Source organism: Monodon monoceros, unplaced genomic scaffold (assembly GCF_005190385.1).
Source record: "Monodon monoceros isolate NGI ecotype Baffin Bay Population unplaced genomic scaffold, NGI_Narwhal_1 Super_Scaffold_11, whole genome shotgun sequence".
Taxonomy (NCBI): Eukaryota; Metazoa; Chordata; class Mammalia; order Artiodactyla; family Monodontidae; genus Monodon; species Monodon monoceros.
The window spans coordinates 6,076,803-6,104,703 of record NW_021703767.1 but is presented as its reverse complement, the minus strand read 5'-3'; the positions used below and the strand labels follow the sequence as shown (position 1 = coordinate 6,104,703).

The 27,901-nt window shown below is 45.4% G+C and overlaps 1 protein-coding gene across 1 annotated transcript in view; it reads right to left on the bottom strand.

The window, feature by feature from the left end:
* Nucleotides 1-15,438, bottom strand: part of BRWD1 (bromodomain and WD repeat domain containing 1) — a 118,285-nt gene extending 102,847 nt beyond the window's left edge. Inside the window, exons 1-4 of the mRNA XM_029215531.1 lie at nucleotides 15,286-15,438; nucleotides 15,134-15,192; nucleotides 14,968-14,997; nucleotides 14,745-14,804 (exon numbers count right to left, since the gene is read on the bottom strand). Of these exons, the coding sequence (XP_029071364.1) occupies nucleotides 14,745-14,804; nucleotides 14,968-14,997; nucleotides 15,134-15,192; nucleotides 15,286-15,334 (198 nt within the window). The 5' untranslated portion in view covers nucleotides 15,335-15,438. The remainder of the gene's footprint in view (nucleotides 1-14,744; nucleotides 14,805-14,967; nucleotides 14,998-15,133; nucleotides 15,193-15,285) is intronic.
* Between the last annotated feature and the right edge of the window lie 12,463 nt (nucleotides 15,439-27,901).

Below are 27,901 nucleotides of genomic sequence, written 5' to 3'. Positions count from 1 at the left end.
CCATAAAAAGAAACGAAATTGAGTTATTTGTAGTGAGGTGGATGGACCTAGAGTCTGTCATACAGAGTGAAGTCAGAAAGAGAAAAACAAATACCGTATGCTAACACATATATATGGAATCTAAAAAAAAAAAAAAAAATTGGTCTGAAGAACGTGGGGGCAGGACAGGAACAAAGACGCAGACGAAGAGAATGGACTTGAGGACACGGGGAAGGGGAAGGGTAAGCTGGGACGAAGTGAGAGAGTGGCATGTACATATATACACTACCAAATGTAAAATAGATAGCTAGTGGGAAACAGCCACACAGCACAGGGAGATCAGCTTGGTACTTTGTGACCACCTAGAGGGGTGGAATAGGGAGGGTGGGAGGGACACGCAAGAGGGAGGGGATATGGGGATATATATATATGTATAGCTGATTCACTTTGTTATAAAGCAGAAACTAACACATCACTGTAAAGCAATTACACTCCAATAATGACGTTAAAAAAAAAAAAAGTTCAATCATAAAAATAGTATAGAATGTCACAAGAACAGAAAAAGTCCATAGAGGAAAGTCAGAAAGAACTTAGAAAATGATAATGACTGCATTCTCTGCAGAGAAAGAAGATGACTCAGATGTTACCTGCAAACTGACTGACAATCTGGAAAAGGCTAGATCCATATATCATACCAACCAAATGCTAAAATAAACTCTACATAAAAAAATTTTAAAAGAAATTATGGGCTTCCCTGGTGGTGCAGTGGTTAAGAATACGCCTGCCAATGCAGGGGACACAGGTTCAAGCCCTGGTCCGGAAAGATCCCATATGCCGTGGAGCAACTAAGCACGTGCACCACAACTACTGAGCCTGTGCTCTAGAGCCCACGAGCCACAACTACTGAGCCTGCAAGCCACTAGTACTGAGCCTGTTAGCTACAACTACTGAAGCCTATGAGCCTAGAGCCCATGCTCCGCAACAAGAGAAGCCACCACAATGAGAAGCCCGCGCACTGCAACGAACAGTAGCCCCCGCTCACAACTAGAGAAAGCCCGCATGCAGCGACAAAGACCCAACATAACCAAAGATAAATAAAATAAATTTATTTTAAAAAAATGAAACAATAAAAATTTTTAAAAAGAAATTATAAATGACCTAGGAAAAATATAAATGAGTAAATACATAATATTGCCTTTATAATTTTCTAGTACAGGAAGTATGGTTTAAGAACAACCATAAAAGCAAAATAAAGATTAAGACATGTAAAAAGTTAAAAATCTTAAACCTCTAAAAACAAAACCTCCAAAGAAAACTAAAAAGCAACCTGCAAACTGGAAAAAGGAATTTAGAATATGTGACAGACTAAAGAATAACCTAACATATAGAGAATTCTTGCAAAACAATAAGACAGCAGGGGAAAAGCAGATAAAAGATATAAAAAGGCAGTTCAGAAAAGATGAATTATCAACCGCCAATAAACGTACTTCCTTAAAAAAATAGTCCTGGTGCTTCCCTGGTGACGCAGTGGTTAAGAATCCACCTGCCAATGCAGGGGGCATGGGTTTGATCTCTAGTCTGGGAAGATCCCACATGCCACAGAGCAGCTAAGCCCATGCACCACAACTACTGAGCCCACGAGCCACAACTACTGAAGCCCACACACTCTAGGGCCCACATGCCACAACTACTGAAGCCCACGAGGCTAGAGCCCATGCTCCGTGACAAGAGAACCACTGCAATGAGAAGCCTGCACACCACAACCAAGAGTAGCCCCCACTCGCCACAACAAGAGAAAGCCCGCGCGCAGCAACGAAGACCCAATGTAGCCAAAAAAGAAAAGTGAGAATTTATTTTAAAAAGATGTGCTATAAAAAAAAAACTTTGAGGCCTATCTATTTAAAAAACAAAGAGTATGTGCTATAACGCTTTTGAATTCCTATATGTTTTCTTCACATGGAGCTTACCTAGTCCATGACTACATTTCCCAGTGATTCACTAGTGTTTAAGTACACATTTGGTTCAGAAATCAGTTTTTATTTCTCCCATTTCTTGTTTTATCAAGATTTTGTTCTTGTTGTTCCGTGTGATTTAAAACACCATCATTTGAATACACATAATTAAAAAAAAATGCCATTTCCCCATTTCCATATAAAAAAGGAAAGATAATAAACAATCATTGAAAAATTCTATTTTGTAGGTTCCTAATGAAATGGATTAAGGAGCTTTAAAAAAAAAAAAAAGGGACGTAAAACTTCCATGTATCTCATGACCATTCGGTGCTAAACACTGCCCTAACTGCCCTACAAATGAAGTACACTTCTTAGAGAAATTTTAAGAAATCAAAGATCAGACAAAACACTATTTAATAACCAAACTGTTAATGACTGGTTCTCAGTAAAAAAATATACTAAGCATTAAACATTAATTATTTCGATAAATACTGAGAGACTACTATGTGCCAAGAAATATAATTAGCTGTACCTACAAATAACTACAGGTGGTTGTATGTCCCACATAAATTAAAAAAAAAAAAATATGTTTGGCTGCGTTGGGTCTTCATTGCGTGCGGGCTGTCTCTAATTGGGGCGAGCGGGGACTACTCTACGTTGCGGTGTGTGGGCTTCTCATTGCAGTGGCTTCCCTTGTTGCGGCGCATGGGCTCTAGGCGTGGGGGGCTCAGCAGTTGTGGCTCGCAGGCTCCAGAGCGCAGGCTCAGTAGTTGTGGTGCATGGGCTTAGTTGCTCCGCAACATGTGGGATCTTCCTGGACGAGGGCTCAAACCTGTGTCCCCTGCATTGGCAGGTGGATTCTTAACCACTGCGCCACCAGGAAATTCCTGTGCCACATAATTTTTAAAAGTCAAAAGTAATCATTTATCTATTCCAACTATTTCAAAGGAGATAATGCAAGAAAAACCATTGCTCTCACCTTAAAAATGAGAACAAGCTGGATTATCTACCCCCTTCACAGGGCTAAGGAAACAAATCTAAATTAACTGTACCCCAGAAACTGATGAGCCCTTCTGTGAACAGAAAAAACACTCACAGCTGTTTTCATCCATAGCAGACAGGCAGGAAGAACTGACACAGACATAAGGAAAAAGGAAAAATCTGTCAAATTTTTAAACAGCCACCTGTGGGCTGACGACTGATTAGAACACTAAGGAGCCTCCTCAGAGTGAGTTGCACCCATGCCAGTTCCCTTCCACAGGCTTTCACCATCTGCACAGGGCCAAAAACTGGATGCAGAGCAGCTGGCTAGGGATAGGACAACAAAGTAGAACTGGAGAGCAAAGAGAACTCTTCGTGAACCAAAATGTAGGCAACTGGACTATAAAATAGCGCAAGATCTTACAAATTTGGAAAGCTGGCAACTCAGCTATAAAGTATAGACCTCTCAAGAATCTCACTGGTGGGACCTCCCTGGTGGTCCAGGGGTAAAGAATCCACCTTACAATACAGGGGACACAGGTTCGATCCCTGGTTAGGGAACTAAGATCCCACATGCCGCAGGGCAATTAAGTCCACACACCACAACTACTGAACTCATGCGCCTCAACTAGAGAGCCCGCACACAACTACAGAGCCCACGTGCCACAACTAGAGAAGAGAAAACCCGCATGCCACAGCTAGAGAAGCCCGTGCACCGCAAAGAAAGATCCCACATGCCTCAACGAATATCCCGCATGCCATCAACTAAGATCCAACGCAGCCAAAAGTAAATATAATTAATTAATTTTAAAAAAAAGAATCTCACTGGTGCCCAAATTCCAAACTCTGCTGCAAGAGTCTCAATCCCACCCTCAAAACACGTGAAGCCAGTTATGAAGTGAATGCAACTAAAGCTGCACCAAAGGCCAGAAATGATCAGCTACAAATCAGATTGACCCAACCCCACAAACTAACAGCTATGAGAGAGGAAAAAAAGCACATCCTTTACTGAGACTAACTACACTACTCTTTTAACGCAAAAAGGCCCAGTATACTTCAAAAGATGATGAGACAGGGCTTCCCTGGTGGCGCGGTGGTTGACAGTCCGCCTGCCGATGCAGGGGACATGGGTTCGTGCCCCAGTCCGGGAAGATCCCACATGCTGTGGAGCAGCTGGGCCCATGAGCCATGGCCGCTGAGCCTGCGCGTCCGGAGCCTGTGCTCCACAACGGAAGAGGCCACAACAGTGAGAGGACCGTGTACCACAAAAAAAAAAAAAAAAAAAAAAAAAAAATGATGATGAGACATACAACAAAGCAAAATATGAGACCCAGGGTCAAGAGAGGGAGTGGCGAAAAGCAGCAGACCCAGAGATGGCCCAGATGTTGGAAAATGCTCAGCCATTATCTCTTCAAAATACTTATTCTGCCCTATTCTTCTATGCTTTCCATATGAGACTTTAATTATACAGTGAACTACTTGATACACTACAGATTCAAGAAGCTCAGAGAACCCCAAGCAAAGTAACTGCCAAGAAATCTACCTAGGCACATGTGGTAGGCAGCTTCTGACATGGATCCCAACATTCCCACCTTCTGGTACTCAGACCTGTGAAATCCCCTCCCCTTGAGTAAGTTACTTCTAACCAACAGAACACACTAACATTGAGTAACACATCCATTATTAGGTTACAGAAGACTGTGACTTCTGTCTTGCCTGCAGACTACTGCCCTCTCTGCCTTCATCTTTCGATGAGGCACGCTGTTATGTTGGCGAGATCAATGTGGCAAGGAGCTGAGTGCAGCCAAGAGCCAACTAGGAACTGAGGCTCTCAGTCTAACAATCCACTCCAGGAACTGAAGCCAGCCAAAAACGATGTGAACTTGGAAGCAGATCCTTCCACAGTCAAGCTTTCAGTTGAAACCCCAGCTCTGGCCAACACTTTGATTGCAGCCTTGAGAGAGACTGAGACAGAGGACTCAGCTCAGCTGTGCCTGGACTCTTGACTTACACAGAGACAATAAAAAATCTGTGAGACTTCCCTGGCAGTCCAGTGGTTAAGACTCTGCTCTTACAATGCAGGGGGCACGGGTTCGATCCCTGGTTGGGGAACTAAGATCTCACATGCTGTGTGGCGTAACCAAATAAAAATAATTACTTAATTAATCTGTGTTGTTTTAAGTCACTAAGTTTAGGATAATTTTTTATGTAGTGATCGATAATGACTACAGTATATCATAGTAAAACTTCTGAAAATTAAAGACAAAATGAAAATCTTAAAAAGCAACCAGAGGAAAAAACATTATCTTGAAAGAAGCAATAGTAAGACTGCTGGCTTTACACTATTAATGTGCTGAAAGAAAAAAACACCAGAACCAACCAACCAACCAGAATTTCACAGCTTAAAAACAAAAAAAATCTGGGGGGCTTCCCTGGTGGCACAGTGGTTAAGAATCCGCCTGCCAATGCAGGAGACATCGGTCTGAGCCCTGGCCCGGGAGGATCCCACATGCCATGGAGCAACTAAGCCCATGCACCACAACTACTGAGCCTGCACTCTAGAGCCCACGAACCACAACGACTGAGCCCACGTGCCACGACTACTGAAGCCTGCGTGCCTAGAGCCCGTGCTCCACAACAAGAGAAGCCACCACAATGAGAAGTCCACACACTGCAAGGAAGAGTAGCCCCTGCTCGCCGCAACTAGAGAAAGCCCACGCGCAACAACGAAGAACCAACACAGTCAAAAAAAACAAACTAATTAATTAATTAATTTTAAAAAAATCTGGGCTTCTGTGGTGGCGCAGTGGTTAAGAATCTGCCTGCCAATGCAGGGGACACAGGTTCGAGCCCTGGTCCAGGAGGATCCCACATGCCGCAAAGCAACTAAGCCCGTGCACCACAACTACTGAGCCTGCGCACAACTACTGAAGCCCGTGCACCTAGAGCCCATACTCTGCAATGAGAAGCCACCACGAGAAGCCTGCACACCACAACCGAGAGTGGCCCCCACTCGCCACAACTAGAGAAAGCCAGCGCGCAGCAACAAAGACCCAACACAGCCAAAAATAAATGAAAAGAATTTTTAAAAAATATTTTTTTAATAATAATGAGTAAAAATTATTTAAAAATAAAAAAAAATACCTTAAAAATAAAGTCAAGGGACTTCCCTGATGGTCCACTGGTAAAGAACCTGCCTTCCAATGAAGAGGAGGCGGGTTCAATCCCTGGTCGGGGAACTAAGATCCCACACACTGCAAGGCAACTAAGCCCACGCGCCACAACTATTGAGCTCACGCACCTCAATGAGAGAGGCCGAATGCCGCAAACTACAGAGCCCACGTGCCCTGGAGCCCATGAGCCACAACTAGAGAGAGAAAACCCACACGCCACAACTACAAAGAAGCCTGAGCACCGCAACAAAGAGACCGCACGCCACAATGAAAGATCTCACGTGCCGCCAACTAAGACCAGACACGGCCAAAAATTAAGAAAATAAATAAATCAAAAAAATAAATATTTTTTAAAAATAAAGTCAAAACAAAGACGTTTTCAAACCAAAAAAAAAGAAAGAAAGAAAAAGGAAAACTGAAGTCACTGCCAACAAACTTTCATTAAAAGAAATGCCAAAATAAGTTGTGGAGACTGAAGAAAAAATAATCACATATAAGAAGCATGGAAAGACAGGAAGGAATTAAAAATACCAGGAAAGATATACAGGTGGATAAGCAAATGAAAATTGACTTTAAAACAACTACAGGGACTTCCCTGGTGGTCCAGTGGTTAAGACTCCGCACTCCCAATGCAGGGTATGCGGGTATGATCCCTGGTCAGGGAATTAAGATCCTGCATGCTGTGCAGTGTGGCCAAAAAAAATAAAATAAAACAACTACAATAACATCTGGAAAAATTTATAACATATGTAAAAGTAAAATATGCTAATAGCCCAAAGGACAAGAGGGTGACAACTAATAGTTTTAACTCCATTTATATGAGAAGTGGTTAAAGTACCTAAAGTAAATGGTAATGCATATTATAATCTCTAGGGTAACCACTAAAACAATAAAAAGATATATTATGGAAAAGCAATAAAAAAAATAGAATAACAGCTGCTTAATCCAAAAGAAAGTAAGAGAGGAAAAATAAATGGGACATATATAAAACAGATACTTGGTAGGTCTAACACAATCATGTTTAAGTAATTATATTAAATACAAATGGTTTAAACACTCCAACTAAAAGACTGAATAAAACTACATGCTGTTTCAGGAGACACACTTTAAAAATGAGACCCCAGGAATACCAAAAGTAAAAGGATAAAAAAAAAAAAAAATACTATGCCATCGCTAACCAAAAGAAAGCTGGGCTGGCTACAATAACACGAGGCAATGTTAGACTTTAAGGCAAGAAGTATGAAGAGAGAGTACTTCCTAATTTTTAAAAAAAGGGTCAGGGCTTCCCTGGTGGCGCAGCAGTTAAGAATCCGCCTACCAGTGAAGGGGACATGGATTCAAGCCCTGGTCCAGGAAGATCCCACATGCCGTGGAGCAACTAAGCGTATGCATCACAACTACTGAGCCTGCGCTGTAGAGCCCGCAAGCCATAACTACTGAAGCCTGCGTGCCTAGAGCCTGTGCTCCACAAGAGAAGCCACCGCAATGAGAAGCCCACACACCGCAACAAAGAGTAGCCCCCACTCACCACAACTAGAGAACACCCGTGTGCAGCAACAAAGACCCAATGCAACCAAAAATAAATAAAAATAATATAAATAAATTTTAAAATAATAAAAATAAAATACGGGTCAAATTCTGGAAAAGGTGAAACTATGGAGACAGCAAAAACATCAGTGGGAGGGAGGAAGGGAGGAAGGGACGGATATTTAGGCAGAGCACAAAGGACTTTTAGGGCTGTAAAATTACTCTATGATACTATATTGGTGGATACATGTCATTGTACATTTGTCCAAACCCAGACTGTACAATACCAAGAGCACTGAATGTAAATGTAAGAGAACACTAACATAAACTATAGACTTTGGATGAGCATGGTATGTCAAAATAGTCATCAACTGCAATAAATGTACCACTCTGGTGGGAGATGTTGATAATGAGGGAGACTATGCATTTATGGGAGCAGGAGTATATGGGAAATCTCTGTATCTTCCACTCAATTCTGCTATGAACCCAAAACTGCTCTAAAAAATTAAGTCCATTTGAAAGAAGGAGGGGGATCAACTAAACAGGAAGATAAGTTTGGAATTTGTGTGCACCTAATAACATAGCTTCAAAGTAAAGAACTAAGGATAAAAAAAAGAGAGACAGATAACTCCACATAGGGAGGAGATTTTTTAAAATCTGTAAGGATTTAGACAATTTGAAAGGAAAAACGTCACATGACCTTTGTCCTTTAGAGCAGCGGTCCCCAACCTTTGTTGCACCAGGGACCAGTTTCGTGGAAGACAATTTTTCCACAGACCGTGGCGAGGGGGGGAGTTGGTGGGGGGATGGTTCAAGCATAATGCAAGTGATGGGGAGCAATGGGGAGCGGCAGATGAAGCTTCTCTCGCTTGCCTGCCACTCACCTCCTACTGTGCGGCCCAGTTCCTAACTGGCCTCAGACAGGTACCAGTCTGCAGCACAGGGGTTAGAGACCCCTGCTTTAGAGGAAAATAACTGTTATGATTAGATGAGCCTATGAAAACAAAGTAACTAATAACTATTCTCTTTTAAAGTAGCATAGTCAAGGGACTTCCCTGGTGGTCCAGTGGTTAATAATCCGCCTTCCAATGCAGGGGATGCGGGTTCCATCCTTGGTTGGGGAACAAAGATCCCACAAGCCACGGGGCAACTAAGGCCGTGCGAACTGCTGAGCCTGTGTGCCACAACTAGAGAGAGTTTGTGCGCCACAACTAAGACCCGACACAGCCAAAAAATTAATAAATAAATAAATAATAAAGTAGCAGAGTCAAGGCTAAGTGACTCAGATAGTGACACCACTACCGTTACTCAGCACTAAGGTATAGAGACTGCCGTTCCCCTTCCTACTCTGTGGTCATCCATAAGGGTGAATACCAGGTATCATTCATACAAGTGTTAGAGCTCATAAAGACTGCATTTTGTTATTTCATAAGACCCTACAAATATAAATTAGGTGAAGGGGAAGTCTAACAATATTATGACTTACTGTCCTATCAACATTGTTACTAATAAACACTGCAAAATCATTTATTTCCATATAAGGTTCACAACAACACTTTGATACAATTATTATTACCCTTGTCTTGCAGATCGAGGAACTGAGGTAGAGATTAAATAATCTGCCTTAGAACATCTAGTAAGTAATGCTAAAAAGTCAAGATTACAGCCTAGCCACCTGGCACCAAAACCCAAATTTCTGATTTAATACTGCTCTATCGCTAGACTGTACCTTATCATCACACTACCATGATCATTAAGTGTTCCCAAGTGTTGTCAATGAAATGCCTGTAGAATGACAGATCTCTATAGTCAAGTACAAAGAAAATGCAGAATCCCTACAGAGAGGAAAGAAATAAGCTGCACTCAGGATGAAGGGTCTTTAGAATCCCACAATGAAAATAAAATGGTAATGTGACTAATTGCAATACAGGTGGGGAAAACAGAGTTTTATTTATTTATTTTTGGCCGTGCAGTAGAGCATATGGGATTTTAGTTCCCCAACCAGGGATCGACCCCATGCCCCCTACAGTGGAAGAGGGAATTCTTAACCACTGGACCGCCAGGGAAGTCCCAGGAGTTGTTTTGTTTTAAATGGGTAAATAAGTAGCCTTGCTATTTTTTAAAAAAAGGCTCAATTTGAGACTACAGTAGAGTCTATGTGGCAGTGCACCCAAATTTCAAGACTTGAGTCATAATCTTCAATCATAACCTGAGTCCTTAATCCAGTAGGGAGCTCAAGATGGTAATACCACTCTCCCCTTGGTTTGGACAGTGAATTCATAAACCGAGGAAGGCTGACAAATAAGTAGAGATGAAGAAAAGAAGTATGGATACACTTGTGCAAGTTACAGTTATTCTGATATAGTAACAAGTTTTGTAATAACTGAACTATTTTTAATGTTTGTAAGAGTAAAAAAGAATAATTTGCTACAATAAATTTAAGATACATTTACGGGACTCCCTGGTGGTCCAGTGTGTAAGAATCCACCTTCCAATGCAGGGGACATGGGTTCGATCCCTGATTGGGCAACTAAGCCCACGCACCACAATTACTGGGCCCGCAAGCTCTGGAGCCCGCGCGCCACAATGAGAGATCCCATATGCTGCAACTAAGACCCGATGCTGCCAAATAAATAAATAATTTTTTAAAATAAAAATAAATAAAATAGGACTTCCCGGGTGGCACAATGGTTAAGAATCCACCTGCCAATGCAGGGGACACGGGTTCGAACTCTGGTCCAGGAATATCCCACGTGCCGCGGAGCGACTAAGCCCATGCGCCACAACTAGTGAGCCCAGATGCCACAACTACTGAAGCCCACAGGCCTAGAGCCCGTGCTCCGCAACAAGGGAAGTCACCACAACGAGAAGCACTCATACCACAAAGAAGAGTAGCCCCCGCTCGCCATAACTAGAGAAAGCCCGCACGCAGCAACAAAGACCCAAGGCAACCAAAAATAAATAAATTAAAATGAATTTATAATAAATAAATAAAATAAAATAAAATAAAAATATACTGAGAATTCCCTGGTGGTCCAGTAGTTAGGACTCTGCACTTCCATTGCAGGGGGCACAGGTGCGATCCCTGGTTGGGGAACTAAGATCCCGCGTGCTGCATGGAGCAGGCAAAAATATAAATAAATAAGTAAAATATACTTACAACAGTTAAATTCTTAGAAAGATTATGCTTAGATCTTATGTTTGCCATCTTGAGACATCTATAGATTAAAATCATCATCTATTTGCATATATAGTGTGGAAACCCCCAAGGAAATTTAATTAACAATATTAAGTTGGTGTTAAATATTTTAAGATTTAATTCTTGTGACAAATTAAACACTAATCAAAATGTAAAAACAAATATACTTGTTTCTATATGTTACTAGACTTCTAAAATTTGTAAATGAACGTAAAAGTTTAAAAACTATGACCACTTACAATTCTAATAAACCAGATACTGATTTCAATACAAATAACTCTGAAGACTTTCCCTCACACAAAAGGCCTACTCAAACATTGTTTTAAAATATATATATATCAAGGGACTTCCCTGGTGGCACAGTGGTTAAAAATCTGCCTGCCAATGCAAGGGACACGAGCCCTGGTCCGGGAAGATCCCACATGCCGCGGAGCAACTAAGCCCGTGCGCCACCACTACTGAGTCTGCGCTCTAGAGCCCGTAAGCCACAACTACTGAGCCTGCGTGTTGCAACTACTGAAGCCCACGCGCCTGGAGCCCGTGCTGTGCACCAACAGAAGTCACCGCAACGCTTGCCACAACCAGAGAAAGCCCACACACAGCGACGAAGACTGGACGCAGCCAAAAATAAATAAATGACAACTTAATGACGATAAATCCCCTAATGATAGGCTACACTATACGAATCTTCTGATGTTTTTTTTTTCTGGTTAAGAGATTGCCTACAAAAATTGATCTATCATGTTACTCAATCACAAAGTATATCAAATCACTTTCCCCTTTTTAAATACACCCCTCCTTTTACAAACCTAGTCCTTCCCAATTCCCATGCCCAGTTCTATACTTCTATTTCACTCTTCCCCTTTCTTCACCACCTATAAATCATAAAAATTCCAATTAAATTCACAGGCCCAACTGCTAATGCAGGGTTAGGTATCGAGAGATAACTAGTCTCAATTCTCCTGAGAAGTATCAAAAACATTCTTACTTCCAAAGTACATGCTGGAATAACAGCATGGTCACAAGTCTAAGATAAACCGTATCTTTGTAAACAGTGATATGGGAATCACCTGAAAGGCTTTAAAAAATAGTAATGTCCAGCCCCACCACAAAGATTCTTATTTAACTGGTCTGGGGCATAGCCTGGGCATCCAGATTTTATAAAGCTCCCAGGTGGTTCTGATCCAAGAATGCGAACTACTGAGAAAAAGGAATAAATTAAACAAAGTAAAGAAACAAACAACATTATAAGAAACAATCAGACAAAACCAATACGTGAAACATTCTACAGAATAACTCAGTCTCTTCAGTAAATCAACAGCACGGGGAAAAAAATACTATGCAAGATAAAAAGAGATTTAGTTTCGGCCCAATGCATGGAACTTCTGAAGCCCAATTCAAGCCAAATATAAAAAAATAAATAAGTATAGCAAATTGGGGGACTTCCCCAGGGGTCCAATGGTGATGCCTCCGTGCTTCCACTGCAGGGGGCGCAGGTTCAATTCCTGGTCAGGGAAGTTCCACATGCCACAGGGTGAGGCCAAAAGAAAAAAAAAAAAAAATTGCTAATGAATTTGTTTATGATATATGCAGATTCATTACATTATTCTCATTTGTGTATATTTAAACACTTCTTAAAATATTTTTTTTTAAAAAAAGGAGACTTTGTTGGAGAACTAGAAGCTACTCATACCCTTGACAAAAGAATAATTCTCTAGACAGGAAACTCATCCTCTACCATTTAGTGCTGGGAGAGGAGGAGGCAGGAAGGTAAAGGAGGAAGAGGATACCCATCAGACAAATCATCCAGACAATGAGAAGACATATGTCGCAGCCACATCATAGGGATATATCACAAAGAGAGATTCTGAATAATTTAAAGCAGAATTTTAAGTTTTAAGCAATTCTACCAGCAAAATCCAAAAAATATACAAATCTATTTTTAAAGAAACTTTTCCAGTAGTTACAGCATTATGCTTATTTCAAAATGTAAGCAATTTTCTCTTCAGCAGCATGACTGCACTGTCATGTCAATGATGCTTTTCTGGGGAGGGAGGTGGGAGAGGGTTGGATTGGGAGTTTGGAATTAGCAGTGCAAACCGGTATATATAGAATGAATAAACAACAAGGTCCTACTGTACAGCACAGGAACTACAGTCAATATCCTATGATAAACCATGATGCAAAATATGAAAAAGGATGTATATATGTGTATAACTGAGTCACTCTGCTGTACAGCAATAATTAACACATTGTAATTCAACTATACTTCAATAAAAAATAAATTTAAAAAATATTAATGCTTTTCTGCTTCACTGACAACACTGTTTTCACCTAATAACAGGAGTAAAACAATAAAACAGAGCACTCCTTTAAACATTTCCTTAAGTCTCAAAATGTCAAACTCAAGAAAACATAAAAACTGCCATGATACAGAACCTTTAGAGCTCACTTGCTTGAAAATATTCACTTTTAAGTGTTTGCTTCAAAAAAACTCTAGGAAGGCAAATATTAAAACTGACAATTGAAATAGAATCTTTTGTTACATTCAACCAACTTTAACTGTTAACACTGAAGTGTTCAGTATCTACGAAAACAGAAACAGACTCACAGACAGAGAACAGACTTGTGGTTGCCACAGGGGAGGAGGAGTGGTGGAGGGAAGGACTGGGAGCTTGGGGTCAGCAGATGCCAACTATTATACAGAGGATGGATACACAACAAGGTACTACTGTAGAGCACAGGGAACTAGATTCAATATCCTATGATAAACCATAATGGAAAGAAATGTGAAAAAGAACGTATATATAACTGAATCACTTTGCTGTATAGCACAAATTACCTCAACATTGTAAATCAACTATACTTCAATTAACTGAATCACTTTGCTGTATAGCACAAATTACCTCAACATTGTAAATCAACTATACTTCAATTAAGTTTTTAAAAAAATACTTAACTGTTCACATACAGATAACAAATCCCCCTATTTCTGTTCTTTTGTATAATTCAACAATGGTGATCATATTCTACCAACTTCTGCTCGCAGGTATTAGAACTGTGGTAAAAAATCATTCAGGAACTTTTTTTTTTCCCCCCAGTTGTTTTGTGCATACAAGATGCTGAATATGACCTGGCAACTAAAGAAATCCTTTGTCCTAATATACAAATTGGAAAAATATTTTCCTGAAAAATGTTTTATTTCACTAAGGACAAAACAAGTGAATCAAACCAAATCATATACTGTGAGAGCAACTAAAAAAGACGACAAAATACAATGGAAAGAGAACTGTAATCTACGTTAAATGGTGCTCCAAAAAGAGAAACTGCGTATTTAGAGCCTATGTTAAGTAACATACACTAAACAGCAACGTAAAAATTCATCACATTAACTTTCCTAAGGCATTCAACAAGTGTAGCACAGTTTACAGCGGCACAAGTATTGGAGGAGCGGCACAGTCTCACAGCAGCCAAGATTTTTTATTACTCTGCTGGGGGAAAAAAGAGGAACATTTCTCCACCTTTCAGGCACCGAAGCTTCTATTCCTAGGAACAAGTGGTTGGAGAAGATGGGCGGGGCAAAAAGAGGAAGACCAATCACAGGTCGAGTTACAAGTCGGGTTCAGGAGAAACACGGATGAGAGCAGCTCGCTGAATGGCTGGCGCGCCCCCGGCTCTCACCAGAAGCACCGCACCTGGGGACCCACCCCGCCACCTCGCCCCCCGGAGCCGTTTCCTACCCAAACAAACCCGGCCACCCCAAAGCAAAATACTACCTACAGGGGGGAGTCCCGTCGTCCCGGTGACGCCCAGGCCGCCCTCCCGCCCCCTCCGAGCGCCGCTCGGTCACTTCGCCCCTCCAGAAGGAGACCAGAAAAGGGGGCGGGGGGCGGGCGCTCGGAAACACCGGGATGGAAATGTCAAAACTCTCACCAATTCCTCGTAGCTCCTGTTGTGCTCGTTGCCCTCCCAATCCAACCTCTTCGGCAGCAACTGCAAAGACCCGAGACGCACACGAGTGACCACCGCGCGGGGCCGGGCGGGGGGCGGGGGGCGGCGGGGCGGGGGACGGGGGAGCCGGGCGAGCGGCCCCCGGGCAGGGCCGGCAGGGGACGCAGGGGACGCGGCGGGCCGGGCGCCGCCGCGCAGCACAGACCTGGTACTGCTCCAGCTCCTGCACCAGCACCTGCAGCCGAAGAGACGCGCAGTTAGGGGGGCGGGGGCCGTAGCCCGGTCCGCCAGGCGCCCTCCTCCCGCGACCCCAGGCGGCGGCGGGGCCGCGACCGCCGGAGCGCGGCCGCCGCCCGCGGGCCCGCACTCACCTGGGCGGCTCTCCGACACGGGCCGGCCGATAGGTACCGAGCGATAAGGAAGTACAGCTCTGCGGGGAGACGGGGAATCGGGTCAGGAGCTGGCGCGGCGGCGAAGAGGGGGCCGCGGCCGGGGCGGGGGCGCCGCGGGCGGCGCGTCTTACCCGACTCGATGAGGGGCACCGGGCGTCGGGCGGGCGAGGACTCCGCCATGGCCGGGCGCGGTGCCGGGGCGGGAGCGGGTGAGCGAAGCGTGTAGGCCGCGCCGAGGCCTGACCGGGCCGGCGTCTCTACCTCAGGCGCGCCGCCGCCGCCGCCGCCGCCGCCGCCGCCGCCGCCATGCCGTGCGCGCCGCCAGCGCCGACGCCTCCGCGAAGTAGTGCCCCTGAGGGAGAGAAAGTAGTTCCTCCGTGGGGGGCCGCCGGCGCCACCGGACAAACGGCGATCGGGCCGCGGCTGGAAGAGCACGCCTCGCCTCCCTCTCCTCCGCTTCAGGGGGCGCAGGGCGGAGACTATGTGCGCCAGGGGCCGAGCCCCGGAGGAGGAGGCGCGTGGGGGAGGGGAGCGCGCGTGGCCGGGATCCCTGCGCGCGGTGAGAAGGCACCCGGCCATTGTGAGGCGGCGGCCCGACTGCGCTGAGGGGCGGGCGGCGGGGGCGGAGGTCGGGTGGGGGTCGTGCGGGGGCGGGGGCGGGAGAGGGACAGGTCTCCGCTTCAAAGGCCGGAGCGGACCCCCCTCGACGTGGAAGCGGGGATCCCAGGGCGCGCGGCGGGTGCGGCGCGGTCGCCAGCTTCTGGCTCTCGGAAAGGACCTCACGGACGGTCATCTGGGGCCAGTGTGTTTGCCCCCCACGGAAGATCGCTTGCTTCGAGGACGCGAAACCCTTACACCTGAGAATCGTGTCGCCCGCAAAGAGAAGGCCGGCCGAGAAGCTTTCCCCCGAGAGTGGAGGAGGGATGTGGGGAAGTCACAGGATGGGGGTGGGGACCGGGGGCCCGCGGACACTGAGCCTCTGTAGCTTGGAGAGCACAGCAAACGTTTACTAAGAGTCCACGTTGCCGCGTGCAGTAGAAGAAGATAGAATCATGAGGCCGAGCCGCAGTCCTAGGAGAGCCCAGCTGTCTTGTAGAAAGGGTTAAAGAAAATGCAGTACAACGCTGAGGATGTCAACTTCTTTAGTCCGGGAAGGCAGTCCAGGCCGGCGATGACTTAGCCGGATAGGAAGGCGGGTGGGAGGAAGTGGGCAATAGACACGCAGCAGCCCAGTCCCTTGAGGGACACCCGGGGCGGAGCGAGGGGGGGGAACCATGCGTCACTAGGATGCTCTTGGAAGACAGTAGTAGGATTTGAGGCTGGAGCAGTGCACAAGGGTCCAGAAAATTCCCTTAATGCCATGGTAGGCTGCGGATTCATTCACTCGGCATAGCCAACGAGCCCTATTCGGAATCCTAAGGTACAACAGCGAGCAAAATACTGTCCTCGTGGAGAGGACATTGTAATCCCAATTCCTACGCAGTAGAATAACAGCCACAGCATAGAAAAGTTAAAGGTAGTGGTTTAGAGCAGACCCTGGAGTGGGACTGACCCTGGGCCTTGCCGGGCTGTTCAGTGTGTGACTTTGAGCAAATCACAACCTCTGAGCCTCAATTTTCCTCACTTGTAAACTGTAGATAATATTTGTGCCTACTTCATAGGGTTGTGAGGGTGTAATGGGTTAATATGTGTTCTTAGCATACAGCAAGCACCCTGTACGTGCCAGCTTTTAATTATTTAGACACCACATAGCAAAAGTTTTTATATATGTTTGTAAGGGAGCGATCCAAACGTGTTTGAACGAGTGCATCAGCAGTCTTTTCTTGTATCTGTTGGTTCAGCAAACACTGATGGGGATTGAGATGAAGGAATGAGCTACAGCTTTGCCATCCAAGATTTCAGTGTCTTTTAGGAGAAATGATGCTTACATCGTTGCAAAGAATGACAAGAAGGAAGGTTAACCCACCTGTGGGAGGGGGAGATGGTAGAAGTTTGAGTCTTCAGTGTGTGGAAAGGGATTCCAGGTACATGAACAACAAAGGGCCAAGACATGAATAACATTCCAAGTTTAAGGAATTCAAGTTTAATATGACTACTTGGGGTGACTTTGGAAGTATGAATGGGACCCATTAAATCAAAGTTTAAATTGGGGGGGGGAGTTAAAATTGGGAACAACTGAAGGGTTCTAAGCCAGAAAGGATTCTTTTCATTGTAGGATAGATTTGAAAGGGTTAAGACCAAGAGGCAGGAAAATCACTTAGTCGACCCTGAAAATAGGAAAGAGATGAGATGCATTAGGGCAATCATTGTAAAGATGGAGAGAGAGACGGGTTCAGAAATAGGAAGTTCAGGGCTTCCCTGGTGGTGCAGTGGTTAAGAATCCACCTGCCAAGGCAGGGGACACAGTTCGAACCCTGGTCTGGGAAGATCCCACATGCCACGGAGCAATGAAGCCCTTGTGCCACAACTACTGAGCCTGTGCTCTGGAACCCGCGAGCCACAACTTCTGAGCCCACATGCCACAACTACTGAAGCCCGCGTGCCTAGAGCCCATGCTCCACAACAAAAGAAGCCACCGCAATGAGAAGCCCGCGCACTGCAACGAAGAGTAGCCCCTGCTCGCCGCAACTAGAGAAAACCCGCGCACAGCAACGAAGACCCGATGCAGCCAAAAATAAATGTAAGTAAAATAAATTTTAAAAAGAAGCTCAGAAATAGGAAGTTCAATCAGCAAGATGAGGTTGAAGTGGAATGAGAGGAAAAGTCACAAAAATCTCAAGTTTGGGGCTTAGTAGGTCAAGGTTGTGCCACCAACTGAGATAGGGCATCCAGGCTAGTTAAATTGTTACAATGGATAACTACTTGGAACAACTTGATTAGTTGAAGTTACAGCGCATGTATTCCTGTGGGACAGTATGATCTGATGCTACAAGATTACCAAAGTTAGCAAATAACAAAGACATGAAGAGGAGAGAATTTAACCTTTCAGAGATAGACGAAGGAGTTGCATATTTCATTTTGTAGCAAAATCATAAAAGTAAAAGCCCCAAAACATGTTACAAGAATTTATATCCCAAGCACTGGTCATTGTCCAAAACTGCAGTTCTGGTGTGGGCAGCATGGTAACCATTACAAGAGGTCAGAAAAGATGACAGGAGTTTTCCCTTGTACAAGCCCTACTAGTTCCTTTACAACTTACCCTGATGTCCATGACAAGCACTGTTCCTAGGTTTGGAATAGAGACGCAAGGATTTCTGACAAGAGGCAGAATATCTTCCCCCTTCAGCTGTCAAGTGACAGAAACCCAGATTTGACTCCCACTTACAGACAATGAAGAGGAGGAAAGGGGAGAAAACTGTCCATCAGCAACTCCATAGTTGGGACCTGTCTTATTTGAAGTGGTCTCAAATAAGGTGAGAATCATGTTTGGATCCCTCACGCAATTGAATCCAAGCCATCCCAAATGCACACACTAAGGTTTGCTTTTGGGTAAATGGAAATAGCTTTTGAATTTCACCACAGGAAAGCTACATGGAAAACTAAATTATCGAAAAAGTGCTTTGTAAGCAAGGGTTGGAAGATCTTAATGGCTGGTGACATCAGCTATAATGCTGTCACCCATCTCCACTAAAAGGGAACTACTATGATGTTTTAGTCCTTGGCAAGCATCCTGGATACACATCGCTGATCTTCACAACGGTCAGGTGCTGTTAATACGCTAACTTCACAACTGAGAAAGCTGAGGCCCAGAGAGACTGAGAAGCGCCCAAGGACATGTAGCTGCAAGCGCGGTGGGACAGCACTACCTTAAACTGAGCACAAGCACTGCAGAATGCTTTCTGCCCTCGCCGCATTTCATAAAGGAGGAAATCGGAGCCCAAAGACCAGGGGGCCTAGACAAGATCACACAGCTAGTACATGAGAGCTGAAATTTGAAAATGCATAATACGTGCATTATCTCACCACAGGCAAGCCTGAGCTAGACTCTATTATTCTCATTTTAAGAATGAGGAAACTGAGGCTTAGAAAGTTTAAGAATTTGCCTAAGGATGAATCATCATAAAAAAAAAAATTCAGTGGGACCTTCCAAGTCACCATTTAGGAGTCACAAAGGTATTAAGTGTGAAAAGCACATCTGGAAAATGGTGAGCAAACCAGACTGTTTCCAACAGTTCACATAGGAGAGTGGTCCAAAATGAGGATTAAAGAGTAGATTAGGGTCAATTTTAACAGTAAAAAATGAGGTCGGTCTGTGAGCAATGGAGATTATGCAAAGAAAATTATATACATCATTCAGATTCTAATACCAATATGTTAATGCAAATGTCCATTATTAACTGAATTTAGATTCAGCTAGCAGACATCAATGATGCAGGCACAGTATCAGCATAGTTCTGAGGGATGTAAAAAAGTAGATGACGTTGGACCTACAGAACAACGATACCACAAAACTGAATCAGTACATGGAAGTGAATTCGAGTGCACCCAAAGCCCTGCATCATTTCATTCGTTTAACAAAAACTGAATTTCTGTAAGGCGGGCACCATGTGGTAAACACTGGCTCCCGGGCTTCCGTAAGATAAATCCCTAGAAATAGAAGAGTTAACATCTTGAGAGACTTCCAGAGGACTTTTTTTTTTTTTTTTTTGGCTGTTTTGGGTGTTTTTTGCTGCGCGCAGGCTTTCTCTAGTTGCGGCGAGCGGGGGCTACTCTTCGTTGCGGTGCACAGGCTTGTCATTGCAGCGGCTTCTCTTGTGGAGCACAGGCTCTAGGCGCGCAGGCTTCAGTAGTTGTGGCTCGCGGGCTCTAGAGCGCAGGCTCAGTAGTTGTGGCGCATGGGCTTAGTGGCTCCGTGGCTTCCAGAGGATTTTAAAAGGAAAAATGAATGAAGGTGTCTGACTTTGGGATCAGCCCCTAGTCACTCGCAGACCTTGCATCTAATTCCCAAGGCCCTTCCTCCCCCTTCCGGCAGTGTCACCTTTCTCTCAGGGCCTCTTCTTCCCTCTAAGTCTAACCCAGCCAGCTGTCCCCTTAATGCAACTTGTCCCTGCCTCCCTCAGCAAATTGTTTCCACATTTATCTCTTGCCTCTCCAGTTTTGCCTCTCCCTTGTTGTTGGCTTCGGTCCCTAGTGTTCCCACATTGCAGGCATTGGCCCGTGTCCGTCTCCAAGACTTACCAGTTCTTCCTTTGAAATGTTTCTCAGGGCGTTGCAGAAAACACAGGTTGGACATGACCTTGGGAATGTGGGAGCCAGAATCAGAATGCCCCCGTGTTTGAACACCACTTACTAGTTGAGCAACTTTTCTGTGGCACAACGTTTGTTTTTGGTTTTTTAATCATCTTTAAAATGGGGATGACAGCTAACAGATAACACATGTTGAATGTTTCTATATCCTGGGCACTGTGCTAAACCACTGACGTGTATTCTTTCACGCTCATGCAATGGCTGGCGTTGTTTGGGAGTTCTGCCAGAGAGGATGCCTGTAAAACTCTTTGAACAATGCCTCTCTCTCAGCATGATGCCATCACAGAAAAATGAGTATCTTTCTCTCCATTCCCTCGGTCACCAAAGAGCCTCCTTCTTGACTCCCCGCCCAATTAATCCTATCACGACTTTTACATTTCCCGAAGCACAACTTGGCATATTCTCTAATCAAGCCGTTCTTGGTCCCTATCACCTAAAGCTGAACTCCTGGCTTGTTTTGAAAGCTGGGTGGGCTTTCAAGGGGGGCTCTCCAGGCTCTACCCTCCCCCGCACTGCCCCTGCTGCACCCCCAGCTGACTGCACTAACAGTTAAGGGCTCTCTTGCCCTCTGGCTTCATCCAGTAAGAGGCCCCAGCGGGAGATGGCAGGGGTGGGTTTCTATTTTCCCAGCTCCCTTCCTGCCAAGCTGTAGGTTAGTGGCGGCTACTGTTCCTCTCCTGGAGGCCACAGTTCACGAGGGACAGCCCTCTTTCCACACAGCAACAATCTCGGGGTTTTGATACCCCTACCTTCCCTGGCCCCCCAGGACTTGGACTTGTCTTCTGAGTCAGATGGCCATTGGAGGCAGCCCAGGGTGCTGTGCCATCCTTTGCTGATTTATTTTAACCGCCCACACCCTCGTAAATAGCATCATTAATGCTCCTCAACTATCCCAGCAGATTATGCATTCTGTTTTCTTCCAGAACTCTGATAGGTACTAATTCTCTCCGTAATGACTCCTACCCTCCACTGTAACCCCTGTGGCTGTTCAGAACACCTGCTCTCCAGGTCTCCCCTCTGCCCCCATATTTCTTCCTTGTCTGTATATATCTGTCCTCTAGCCTGAAAGAATCCATCTAGATCCCCAAACTCCTTCCTTCACAGAACCTTTCTTACATCATTTGGGTCCTGGTTAATCTCATTTCAAAAATCTTAGAATCATCTGTCTTTTCTATCACACGTGCAATCCGTCAGTAAGCCCTGATGAGCCCACCTTCAGAGGAGATCTTGACTCTAACCACTTCTCACCCAGATGAGCACAGCAACCTCCTAAATGTCTTCCTCCTTCTGTCTTCATCCTGTTACCGCCCATTCTCAACAGGCAGCTGAAGGATCCTTAAAACCAGTCAGGTCTGCCCTCCTCTCAAAACACTCCGATGGTTCCCATCTGACTCAGAGGAGAAGCCCAAGTCCCAGAGGCCCCAAGGAGCTGGCCTTCCTGGTACTTCTCTGACCTCTTGTCCCACTGTTCTCCCCTCCTTTGACTCTGCTCTGACTACACTGGCCACCTTGTTGTGCCAGGCACGCTGCTGCCTCAGGGCCTTTGTACTTGCTGTTCCTTCTGCCAGAACCCTCTTCCCCTAGAAAACTGCATGGCCCAGTCCCTCTCTTCCTTTAAGTCTTGGCTCAAATGTTACCTTTCCAGAGAGACCTTCCCTGACTACCCTAAATAAAAGTAAAACTTACCCTCACTCTGCACCCCCATTTCCCTTTTCTCCTTCCTGCTTTCTTTTTTCCTTAGTACTTTCGACCTTCTAACCTACTGTGAAATTTGCTCATCTCTTTTGTTTATTGCCTGTCTCCTCCCACTCTATGAGGGTAGGCAGAGATTTGTGTGTCTTGCTCTCTGAAATCCCTCTAGAGCTACAACCAAGCCTAACATATGGTAAGTACACAATAAATAGTTGTTGGATGTTTAATGAAAAATTCCTTTTGACCAGACAGTTCCTCAATATGAGATAGTTATGCTCTCAACATTCACTCATAAACCTTTTGGATGGTGTGGTGGTTAGACCTGGGGACAGCCCACAAAGTCCTCTTGGCTCATAACATACCTGGAGACCTGGCCCCCAGCCCGGGCTGTTGCCACGAAGACAAGGCCAGCACGGGTAGAGCTTGGAAGGCCGAGAATGCCTTGTCCCTCTCCAGGCCCCAACCCACAGTGACCCCGTGAGGGAAGGGCCTCCTGGCTTCCCTCAAAGGCAGGAAGAAAACAAAGTTTCAAGAGATGAAGGTGAGTGGAAAGAGAATTTTCAGGAACAGGATTGGAGGCTGCTTTGGGGAGAGGACTGAGCGCTCCAGGGATGGAACATTCTGTCATGCCTTTCCCGTGGGCGTGGCGTGGCCTCTGCCTCCCTGGCCACACGGCGCCCCGTGCCCCCGGGACCAGCTAGCTCACCCCCACCACCAGCAGCCTCCGGCCTGAGCCCCAGCTGAAACCGTGCACCTCAGATTGGGACTTGGAGCCACGTGCCGGGACTCAACCCAGCCTAAAGCCAGATTTGGACTTGAACCCGGCCAAAACCCACAGTCTTCCAACTGAGATCACATACCTGGTTTCAGGACTTAATGAAGCTCAGGTTCTTGATGTCTCATCGCAGAAAGTACTCAGCGGGAGACAAAGTGATCGGTTAGAAGTGGATTTATTTAGAGAGAAACACACTCCACAGAGCGTGGGCCATCTCAGAAGGTGAGAAAGGCACCAGGGTATGGGGGTTGTCAGTTTTTATAGGGGTGGGTGATTTCATAGGCTAATGAGGGGGAGGAGTATTCCAGCTATTTTAGGAAGGGGCGGGGTTTCCAGGAATTGGGCCACTGCCCACTTTTTTTTTTTTTTGCGGTACGCGGGCCCCGCACTGCTGTGGCCTCTCCCGTTGCGGAGCACAGGCTCCGGACGCGCAGGCTCAGCGGCCATGGCTCACGGGCCCAGCCGCTGCGCGGCATGTGGGATCTTCCCGGACCGGGGCACGAACCGGCGTCCCCTGCATCGGCAGGCGGACTCCCAACCACTGCGCCACCAGGGAAGCCCCTGTCCACTTTTTGATCCTTACGGTCGGTCTTGGAACTGTCATGGGGCCTGTGGGTGCGTCATTTAGCTTGCTGATGTGAGCGTATACAGAGGCTCAAGGTCTAGTGGACATGACTTGTCTGCCGTCTTGGACCCATTTGTTTCTAATCAGTTTACGTCATGTCCTCGGGCTGTGTCATTCTTTCAAAGGTTGTGCCCTGCCTCCTTCCCTCCTGTTTCACAAGACAGAAAGTACCCCTTCCCCCCTCCCCCATTCTCCAGCCTCTCCCCTCAAGCAGGCACCGCCTTCTGGGGTTTCCTCGGGGTTTCCTCAGGGCTTCCTCAGGCAAAGATGAGGAGACCAAGGAAACTGGCTTCGGGGCCCGCCCGACAGATGAGCCTCTGGAGCTGCTGGGAGGGAGCAGAAGCCCCGGGCAGGAGGAAGTCTGTAAAGAGGAAAGGACGAAGGGTGGAGGATGGGGTTGAAGGAGGGCTCCAGGGACCCCGGGTCACCTCGCTGGGGAATACTGCCCTCCTGAGTAGTGCAGGTGGAGTGTAAGCTGGGTGCCTAAGGGAAGACTTCCCGTTTTCTGTGATGATGTTTGACACCTAATTGCAGTAATAACTTCCCTGTTTATAACCTGGAGAAAGCTTCCTGGTCCCTCATTTTCACTTACGGGCAAGTCTGGCCTAGAGCAGGTCAAGAAACCCACAGTCTAACACAAAATAATGTTAATTAAAAAAAAAATTAAAGCCACCAAAGGTTTAAGATATGAATGATGGCAATGATGAGGTTAAGATAATGTTTGAATTAAGAACCCAGAATCTTTCTAGCTACGTGAGAGGGAAAGACTTTATCAACCTACTCCCCATAGGACCCAGCCTAACCTCCAGAAGAACTGGGGTTTGTGTGGGGTTAGACAGGGGTTGGTTTCTTTCTCCAGGCCTTTAAGAGAGCAGAGGCTAGAATACTGACCAGCCCATGGATTCGTACCACTCACATAGAGGAGATAACGAAACAAAATTAATGCAGTCATAGGTAGTGTGAGAATTATCCCAAAGTCTGTATGTTCATTACAATTTTGTGAGTAGATTTATTTTCCATAACAATAACAAGATAGAATTTCCTACAACAAACCGATTAGACAAGCTTTGCCAAAATCTAACCTCACAAAGTTTACACATCCCACAGAATTTAATTATAAAGACTTTGCAGAGAGCAGAATATGACAAAAGAACATCTTGCTCTTTGCAGTAAAATATTCAAAAACTCAATTTTATGATGACAAGGTACACTATAACTTAAACGTTTACCTTGATACAGATCTTGGTCCGACATGGCTAACACTTTCTAATTAGTAACTGGAATTACTAGAATATAAGTTCTTCAGCTTTCTCTTTTTTTCTTTATAAAAAAAGAATAATGACCAGCCCAATACTCTGAATTCTCTACAATCTTACAGCCTTTCAAGGATTCTAACTGCATGGTTGTCTCATTAAGTTGGGGATGGATTGACCTATAGGTATAAAGTTCCCCCAGTGGCAAAGAACACAGAACTAAACTTTGCCAGCTACATAAAGCAGGAGACACACAAGCTACCTGCTTGCTACCAGCCAAGCACAGCTTTCAGAGCTTCCTAAGTTCCCCACAAGAGCCTAGAACCAGCAAAGATTCCATCAGGTGGAAGAAGCTATTTATTTTTTGCCATTCTCCTGGTTGTTTTTTTTTTTGTTTTCTAAAAACCTTTCTGACGCTCTTTCCCACCTGACACTTGAAGCTTTAATGCCCTTCCACCAAGTACAAAACACCCCAGTCGTCTTCTGAATGCATGTATTTTAACACACCATTGGCATGCACCTTCATTTGACCCAAGGGACATTATGTCACAGCCTAAAATAAATAGACAGTTAACACTTGCATCATTTTAAGCATCAACCAAGGCATGCATGAAGTACCTACATTCATCTGATCCCTCAGCTTCATTCCAGAGCTGAACTTTACCCCGTCGCCAGTTCCTGGGGCATAGGGTGTTGGGAGGCGGGATCAGAGGTTGCAGAATAACAAGGAGGTCAGGGACAGGGGTAAGGGGCAGCCTCAGGAATGGGAGGGATGCGGATGGAGCAGAACTGTGTTTCTGCAGTACCTGGGGAAGCTGAGTGTATGCAAACCCCGTGACCCGGCAGTCCCATTTCTCAGATTACACACAGCAGAGATGCATGTTTGTGTTCATCAGAAGACACGTGCAAGTATGTTCATGGCAGAACTACTTATCATAGTTCCCAAACGGAAAACATCCAAATGCCCAACAACTGTAGAATGGATAAAGAAACTGAAATTTATTCATAATACTGGTAAACTATACGGAAGTGAAAATGGATGTTCAACATAAACGACTCATAAGGATTGAGCAAAAGAAATCAGACGGACACAAGCGAATTCCCTGGCGGTCCAGTGGTTGGGACTTTGCCTTCCAGCGCAGGGCGTATGGGCTCAATACCTGGTCGGGGAGCTAAGATCCCACATGCCTTGTGGCCAAAAAACCAAAACATAAAAACAGAAGCAATATTGTAACAAATTCAATAAAGACTTTAAAAATGGTCCACATCAAAAAAAAAAAAAATCTGACACAAAAGAGTGCATACTATATAATTCCATCGATGGATGGAACCAGGCAAAATGAGCCTGTGGCATTAGAAGTTAGGACAGTGGTTGCCTTTGGGGGTGGGGAGAGTGACGGGAAGGACACTTCTGGATTTTGGAGTATGCTCTGTTTCTTAATCTGGGATGTATTATTCACTTGGCGAAAAATTCATTCATCCATATGCTTATGACTTATCCACTTCTCTAAATAGATGTTACATGTTGATTAAAAGTTTACATTAGAAGAAAAGAAACAAGGAAAATCTTCCATGGTGCCTGTGGTAGTCAGATTAAAGGCTCCCCCAAAATACCCACATCCTAACCCTGAGAATTTTTGAATATATTATGTTACACAGCAAAAGGGATTTTGCAGATATGATCTAGTTAAGGACCAGGATCCAGATCGGGAGCCTATCCTCAATTACCCAGGTTGGCCGATGCAATCACAAGGGTCCTTATCCAAAGAAAGCAAGAGTCAGAGTCCAAGAGGAGGAAGGCAGAGGTTAGAGACGTGCTTTAAATTTGGAGGCAGGAGCCGCAGGCCAAGTAATGTGGGCGGCTAGAGGCTGGAAAAGGCCCGGAAACTCACCCTCGCCCAGAGAGGCCAGACAGAGCACAGCTACCCCCAGCACCTGGGCTTTGACCCATTGAAACTCATTTTTTTTCCTTATAAATTTTATTTATTTATGTTTGGCTGCGTTGGGTCTTCGTTGCTGTGCACGGGCTTTCTCTAGTTGTGGCGCCCAGGGGCTTCTCACTGCGGTGGTTCTCGGTGCGGAGCACAGGCTCCAGGCGCACGGGCTTCAGTATTTGCAGCACGCAGGCTCAGTAGTTGTGGCTCGTGGGCTCTAGAGAGCAGGCTCAGTAGTTGTGGTGCACGGGCTTCATTGCTCCGCGGCATGTGGGATCTTCCCGGGCCAGGGCTCGTGTCCCCTGCATTGGCAGGAGGATTCTTAACCACTGTGCCACTAGGGAAGTCCCTGAAACTCATTTTTGACTTCCGACCTCCACAACTATATAAAATAATAAATCTGTGTTAAGCTGCTGTTTGTGATCATTTATTACAGCAGCTATAGGTGCCAGAAGCAACTTTTAAGATCCTAATAATCAACTCCAGTAACGTAATTAATAATTTGCCAAGTTACATGAAACTATTTAATTCATCATTCAAAAATTCCAGACTCTGGAAAAAATACCTCTCTTCCCTCTCAGCTTAATTAGATAATTCTCAAAAGTAGGTTCAGCTGTGACTCCAAGGTATTTAAAGATGAATGATCAAGTTATTTCCATCTGGCCACTTAGTTGTTTTCTGTTTTTTTGGTTTTTTCTTTGTTTGGTTTTTAAGTTTGGGCTTCTATCAATAATCGGGGTTCGATCACAGAAAGCAAACCACTGGGTACGTAACAAGGATCTGACCTTCTGCAATTATGGAAGCTGGTTAAAGGGTCTCTGTAGAGCTATCCTCTTGCTTTCTAACGCTGGAGCCTGACGTCCACAGGGCAGGCAGTCAGAAAGAGAAAAACTGTACATAAAGTGGGTAGAAGGAGGACAGACAAATCCAGAGACAGAGGGGAACCGATGTCAGCTCACCGCCAGGCTCCAAATTTGAGGATGTGGTGTCCTGTGAGAGAAGGTAAAGCACTCTTTGTCAAAGAGCTAAGTCACATCTGGAGCATCTGGGGCGAGAAAAGAGTAGCTCCGGGGAGGCTGGGCCAGCAAGTAACCCGTGCAGGTGAACTCCAACAGCACCTGGGTGCCTTGCATAGTCCTGCTGAGTGTAAACCACCACAGGGCTCTGGCTCCACCCCTCCCTTCCCAATCAGACGCAGAATGTCTTTTGCAGCCCCCACCC